The sequence below is a fragment of the Fukomys damarensis genome, unplaced genomic scaffold (assembly GCF_012274545.1).
Source record: "Fukomys damarensis isolate Sample0158 unplaced genomic scaffold, DMR_v1.0_HiC HiC_scaffold_17, whole genome shotgun sequence".
Classification (NCBI taxonomy): Eukaryota; Metazoa; Chordata; class Mammalia; order Rodentia; family Bathyergidae; genus Fukomys; species Fukomys damarensis.
This window is the reverse complement of record NW_022900929.1, coordinates 74,816,461-74,823,591: the sequence shown is the minus strand read 5'-3', so window position 1 is coordinate 74,823,591 and position 7,131 is coordinate 74,816,461. Positions and strand designations below refer to the sequence as shown.

The 7,131-nt window shown below is 47.9% G+C and overlaps 1 protein-coding gene and 1 pseudogene across 4 annotated transcripts in view; one reads left to right on the top strand and one right to left on the bottom strand.

The window, feature by feature from the left end:
* Positions 1–619: 619 nt before the first annotated feature.
* Bloc1s6 (biogenesis of lysosomal organelles complex 1 subunit 6) overlaps positions 620–7,131 on the bottom strand; it is a 14,513-nt gene continuing 8,001 nt past the window's right edge. For 3 of the 4 annotated variants that reach the window (XM_033765207.1, XM_033765208.1, XM_033765206.1), the window contains exons 3-5: positions 6,445–6,532; positions 3,295–3,381; positions 620–2,780 (exon numbers count right to left, since the gene is read on the bottom strand). In XM_033765207.1, the coding sequence (XP_033621098.1) occupies positions 2,661–2,780; positions 3,295–3,381; positions 6,445–6,532 (295 nt within the window). In that variant the 3' untranslated portion in view covers positions 620–2,660. The remainder of the gene's footprint in view (positions 2,781–3,294; positions 3,382–6,444; positions 6,533–7,131) is intronic. The other variant, XM_010632497.2, reaches the window with a different exon arrangement.
* LOC117286536 lies at positions 3,683–4,884 on the top strand (annotated as a pseudogene).

Below are 7,131 nucleotides of genomic sequence, written 5' to 3'. Positions count from 1 at the left end.
CGAGTCACTGCTTTGGAGCTGAAACACACGGCTCAGCAGGAAAGTGTGTGTGTGTTTCGGTTCCCAGGACCCTCCCCCGAAAAACACTGCTTTGGAGGTTTACAAATGTCGATCCGTATGCGTGTGTGCATGCATACACTCACGGATGAATCTGCTGGAATCCAGGCCCAATCCTAGAAATACACATGCGCACACCTCCGCGGAAAGTTCTGAGAATCCACGTCCTTTCCAAACACCGTTCCATTACCTCTCTCAAGCGCTCACTCCCGGCTTTAAAAATTTTTAAACCTAATTTAAAATATTCTATTAGTTGGAAATTTCCAGTTTTTAAAAGCTATAGTATTCGTGCAGCAACACCCCTGAAGCACTTTCTACCAAACCACCAAAAAACAACAACTGTTATTTTTTATTTTTCAAGACCAGTGAAGAACTTTAAGAAATTAGGTCATCTCAACTGGTATTTCACAACATTTTCCATCACCTTTCCGGAAGAGATGCCAGGAATGGGCTGCTGATCCTGTGAACAATACATGTGGCACATTGAGAGGAAGAAGAGAAAAGAGGAAAGCCAAAAAACATGGAACGTTTGAAAAACAGAAAAGACACTGGCTGAGTGGTATTTGATAAATGACACGGGAAAATTCGAGACTTTTTTAATTAAATGTGTAAAAAGTCCTCAATTTACAAGTTTGAAATCAGACAAACGTATGGTGTATGCAACTGGTATAAACTACATTCACTCAAAACTCATCACGGACGCAATCTTTATTACATTCAGTGTCTGCATGTTTACAAGGTACTCTCTGCAAAGTGAACACAAAACAAACTACCATTATTTTATAGTTCAGTATATGTTTGATATAGTTTCAAAAGAAAGGTGACTTTGTTTTAACCAAGTGCCTACTCTGTGAAAAATAGAGCAAGACTAATCACAAGGGTTCCAGGATTAGTTAGGAAGACACGTATCAGTTACTGAAATACAGCTCAAGTTTTCAATTTTAATTAAGATAATGTCACACTTCTGACTTACTACCGACCTTAAAATAGTATATATACATTTGTTGTGACATTTTTTTAAAGTCTTAAAATTTGAATATAATTATGAAAGTATATGTGCCTTACCACTCATCCAATAAACACGATTTATTTTAACACAAATCACAAAGTCTAATTAACCGGAAGTCGGCCTGCTGGGGCTGTCTTAAATCTGATTGTGTACCAGGACTCACTTCGAAAGATTCACCCTACAGCCCGGCCTATGCCAGGCCTCCACCCCCGAAGCACGAGATGAGCTGGTGGGCACCAGTGGCTCTGGTATCTGGGTTCCAAGACGCACCCCGAAGACACACGGGCCCCACCATGTGGCCCAGCCGCGCCTCGGCTCAGGTTCCTGGGTGTTAGGGGCCGCTAGGCTGAGACGCAGATCTCGTCTTTGAAGTGCCCCAGAGGGGAGACTAGAAAAACACAAAATGCGACGAACACACAAGTGCGGTTCAACAGGTGGAGTGGCGCCCGGGAAGTCACACCTGGCACAGAAGCACCAAGCGACGGGACAGCAGCTCGGCGATGCGGGCGGCGGCATCCCGCACACCCTACAGACCCTGCCCGCCAGCTCAGCGAGGCCTGGAGGTGACCGCAGCCCCGTCAGTAAAATCTGCTGTTATTCTGAGACATAAGGTCTAAGTCAAGGGAACTGTGAGGCTATAAGCCATTCACTAAAGGAAGCGACTCTTTCAAAGGAATCCTTTGAACCCCTACAGAGACCAAATGCTTCCTCCAGCACTGGCCCGCTCGCTGTGTGATCCCAGCGTACGCGTGAACCAAGGACAGAGTCTAGTGACAAACCTCACAGTCCTGCCTAACAGACTGAGGCCCAGTTGAATAAGAAACAAGACTAAATAAGAGAGAGCAACGCACTCTTGATTTACAACAGTGAAACTTCCTCTTTCCCTCACATGCTGAGTTCCTACACAGAACGTCAGGAAAAACCCAGAAACACAAAGGTGTCAGCCTGTCAGGAAGCTACCAACCAGCACCGCACCAACCCGGGGTTAACTCTAGAGCAGGTGACCGTTTCGCTTCACTCTTTTACAACCACGAGAACTGTCCCTCAGTGGGCCATGAGTGTGACTCGGTCCCAGGGTGTGAGGAGAGCCAACTCCAGGAACTCTGATCCCTCTGCGGCCGGGCGGAGGTGAGCAGCGACACAGAAAATGGCACGGACCCCCGGCGTCCTGCTGCTCTGCAGTTACTGGCGGGTGAGGGCAACAGGGTCCACGGCTTCCGGATAAGCAGGAGGTGACTGCCAAAGAGCTGCCAGAAAGGGGGTCAATTTATAAGGCAAGAAAGCAAAACGTTTACGTTACACTCACAAGTTAAAAATTCATACGGACTTTGACGACTCAGCCCACACTTGTGATAATCAGTTTTCCAGTTTATGCACAACTCAAGGCCAAAATGATCAATTTTATAATGAAGAAAGTAAAGTTGAAAAATTACATATAAATATCAAAACCAAGGGACACGGTATCTGCTGCTCAGAGGAAAGGCTTCCTGAACGGCGGAACCGAAGACTCCAGGAAGAGGATCCCAGACACACTGGAGGACCGACTCCGTCTGCACCCACCCAGGCCGGCCCAGGACGCCAGGCACGCGGCTCCTCAGGCCCTCTTAGCTGGTTTGGCTGTCAGCTGCTTCTCTCTCTCGAACTCCTTCTCCCGCTGCTGCTCCCTTTCCAACTCTTCTTTTTGCCTCTTCTGCTGTAGTTTAAGTGCTCTCTTCTGTGTCATGGAAAAAAAAAAAAAAAAAAACCCAAAACAAAAAACAAAAGTTATGGCCTCGTTCAAGTAAAAATGCTTCAAGGTCATCAGTACCTGTCCCAAAATTTCACATTTATGTTTCTAAATTCATTCTTGATAATTTAAGGTCCCCTCAATTTTTTAAAATTCTTTTTGCTTCTCCAGCCCTCTCCCCGCAACCCTCCTTTCCCCCTTCCCCGGCTCCCTTTCCTCCCAGTGCCGGGGTTACAGGTGTGGCCACAGGCCCAGCTGCACTCCAGGCTCTTGGTAAAGAAGCTCAAGACAGGGTCAAAAGGAATGAAAATTTGGGGGCTGTGGCTACAGCCGGTGGAAGAGCACTGGCCTGGCGTTCAGGGGCCTCTGGGAGACGCACCCGGCACACACGAGACCATTTTCTAAAGAAAACAGTGTGGTGTAAGGGTGTTCTTGCATGGGAAGGTATAAACAGTCAAGAATCGAACACTGAAGATCGTCTCTGCCTTCGAGCCCGACTCGCCTTCAGCTTGGACGTCTTCTCGTGCAGCAGCAGCATGTCCCTCCTTATGCTCACCAGCTTGGCGTGGTAGTGCTTAGCTTCCGTGAACTCGGGAAAGAGACAGAAAGGCAAGTGAGAGGAGACTGAAAGGTCCAAGCGGACACCTCTGTCCGTGCCTGCATTCAAGTCCAGCCTCCCTCAATGGACCATTCATCTAGAGCCCTAACTACGTGTACATTGCAAACTCTGAAATACAAAATCTGAGAAGGTTCGACTCAGCCCTCCTGGCCTCCTGACCAGAGCCCTGCAGTCAGCCGTGCTTTACGTCCGGCAGAGAACCTTCCGGAAGGGTCACGCAGAGCGCTGCCTCGTCTCTCCCCTCAGCCGCTGTCGGCTAGGCCGTCACTGCATGTCAAACTCCAGAGCGCTGTGCTGCAGAGCGCGGCGCAAGGCCACGGACCCCACTCTGAACCCTACTCCAATGGCCTCATCGTCCCCTCGACCTGGACACGGAGCCTCTGAGCCAGGGCCACACAGGGTCTCGCTGTGGTTCAGGCTTGCCTTGAACTCGCCATAAGGACCAGGCTGACCTCAGTCTCAGTTATCTTCCTGCCTCGGAGACGAGTGGGGTCCTTTGGAGGTTCTGGAGATGGCAAGACGGCTTCGATCGGGGAGCTAACGCACAACGCTGCCAGAGCCCGTGGTGGCCACTCTGCGTTGCCAGTGTCGGTGAGGGGACCCGTGAGGGCGGTGACCTATACCCCGAAATGACTGAATCTGGGGTAATCAAAACTACAAGATGCTACCTCGAAGGTAGCGGTGGTGTGCGGTCGGTCAAATGAAGGAGCCACCTGGTGCTCGTGCCCGGGAAGCCCCGACTGGACCGACTGTGGCTGAATACTTTAGAGACCCAGAAGGTCTAACGATAACACCTCTCTTCACCCAGGCTGGTACGGAGGTGTCCGCCTTACTGAGCAGAATCCCTTCGGCTGCACACTATCAGCCTACCCCGGCCACTGACACGGGTACTGTGCAGGGAAGCATCACCACCACCAAGAAAGGGTCGATCGCCCCCGCATGGGCTGTCCATGTGCCTGCCGACCACTACCGTGGCTTTCGGATGCCACCACTGTGCGGTCCGTGCACGGCTGAGCTGGGATCTATCCAGCCGCGGAGCCTCTGCGTGCCTGGCAGTGAGCATTACGATGTTGCCCGTGGGGTACAAAAGATCCTTCAGGGCTACAAATCCTTCCAGGACATCACTGGGTCTTGGGTGTGGATGAATTTTCTGAAGAAGACAAGCTGGCTGCATCCGTGTACGGAAAACGCAGCATTTCTTGTCTCAGCCACTCCAGGTTGCTGAGGTCTTCGCAGGGCGTATGGGAAGCTGGTAGCCCTGAAGGAGACCAGCAGAGGACTCCAGCCCACTTTGGCAGGGGACTACGACCACCCCCAGAACGGGCCTTCCACACGGTGGGAGCCACTGAAGAGGCCGCGCAGAAGATGACAAAACGACGGAGGAGCGTGCGTCATGAGGGCCTCCCGCCGGGAGTTCCTGTCCTCTGCGCTGCCCTTCTCTCTGCCGCTAACCCTGAGCCAGCTTTTGTGTAGGCCACACAAGAGCCTCAAATGAAGATGTGCTGCGTCTGAAGAAAATTTAAGGTTTCCAATAAAATATAAACCCCTCAAAAAAAAAAAAAACATTCGATTCAGTTCAGACTGACTAAAGTTACTGAACACTGGGTACAGACAGCATCTGGCTTTAAAGACAGGCGATAGAACTGAAAGTTCATTGAAAGTTAAGCAAGACTGCCCACCCTACTGGCTTCATTTAAGAAACAAGACTCCGCAGCCTTCACAGAGAGAGGCAGACCCAGGACCCGGGCAGAGCAGGTGGCACGTCCGCGGTCAGGAAAGCAGTGGGCAGGGCTCCCACCCACCCCGGGAGAAGATTCAGGGGGAAACAGAGACAGAAGAAACACGACACGTCAGAACCAGGGACATAAAACGCCACACTCAGGAGTTGACAGCTTCCAAACCATGTTACGGCTGAGAGGAGAAAAGAGGGAGACTCGGAATGTGGGGATCCAGCAACAGGATGACAGCTGCCTGGGCATTCACCCGACACTCATCATTCGTTCATCAAACAGCCGCTGTCCTGCAGGATAAGCGCAGCGGACACGCGGGTCAGGGCAGCCTCGCTCACCGCCGCACAGGAGCGGCCAAGCAGGACTGCATCTGCCACCACAGGCCTCTGTTACTGCCGGAGGACGTGCCTCTGCTTCTCGCTGTTACACAGGAAAACGCGACTAAACCACAGCTGTCCGACGAGAGCCCATCTTTTGAGGTATGCGTGAATCCCTCTGAAATCTCGCAGACCAAGGCATTTCCAAAGTTTGAGGCCAAAGAAAGGCAGCCACAGGTTCCTTATTTTTGTTAATTCCCTCTTCTTAAAATAAGAGTATCACTTCCTCTCATCAAAAGGCTATAGAACTCCTGATGAAAATTAACTCCTCAACTTTTGTACTGAAAGATATGACTGATCGGCCGGGTGTGGTGGCGCACACCTGTAATCCCAGCGCTCAGGAGGCTGAGGCAGAAGGATTGCTGTGAGTTCGAGACCAGCCTGGGCTACACAGTGAGTTCCAGGTCAGTCTCAACAACATAGTGAGACCCTGTCTCAAAAAATCAAAAAACAAACAAACAAAAAAGATATGACTGATCATTCTCAAAGCATCCATTTCAACCCATGGCATTAACTTGCTACAGCATTACAAGTAGGCCACAATTAAACAAAATGTTAATTTACAAAACCTGCATTGACGATGAAAGAGATAGTACGCTGTGCTTAACGCTAAAAGCAGTACCCAAAGTTCCTTACTCCAAGTTCCCTTTTCTATCTCCAATTGTGAGCAGATCTAATCTGGACTCATAAATGAGTTCCATCTTCCATGATGAGTTCAACATTTGAAACATAACAATTCAAGAATAGGGAAGTTCTAGTAAAGTAAATCAAGGTTTCCTGTCTGAAAGACCAATTCTAAATTTTAAAAATTAGAGCATAACTATTTCTAAAATAACACATCACTGATCCGAGTTTGATCCCCGGTACCAATAAATAAATAAATAAAATAACACATCACTGATTGATATCAATGAAATCGTACTTACCAAAGCATTAATATCCAACATTGAATGACATTCTTTAAATTTTGAAATCTCTTGTTCCAGTGTATCTAATAACACAACCTGGTTCTGTCTGAAACAAAAGTACACAGCCAAAGTAAAATTCACATATTGCAAGTGCTGGTTTGTTAAGAGGAGTCCCACTCGCCTTGGCTGGAGCTAAAGGTCAGAAATTACGTTGGAAGGGCCAGGGATTTAGCTCAGTGGTTCAACCGCCTGCCTTGCAAGCTCAAGGTTCCAAATTCGATCCCTGGTACCAAAAAAAAATAAATAAATAAAATAAAAATAAATAAATAAATTGGAAACGCACGGCCCTTCCAAAGCTTACTTGGCTTAGTATAACCCTATTCACAATAATATTAAAAAAATAATAATAATATTCCAAAACCACAGTCAGACAATTAAATGTGTTTTTCATGCCTGTCTCAATTTCAGACTCTAATACCTCAAAATACGAAATCACTTAAAAATGTTTTGCAATTTTAGTGACTATTATCACTCAAAAAACTTTTGGTTTTTTTTTTAATAGTGCTTTGCCTAAAAAGCTAAATGTTTTATATATCTTAAAATTGCAGGGCTAGGGATTTAGCTCAGTGCTACTATACCTGCCTTGCAAATGCAAGGTTGTGAGTCCATTCCCTGGTACAAAAAAAAAAAAAAAAAAAAAAAATT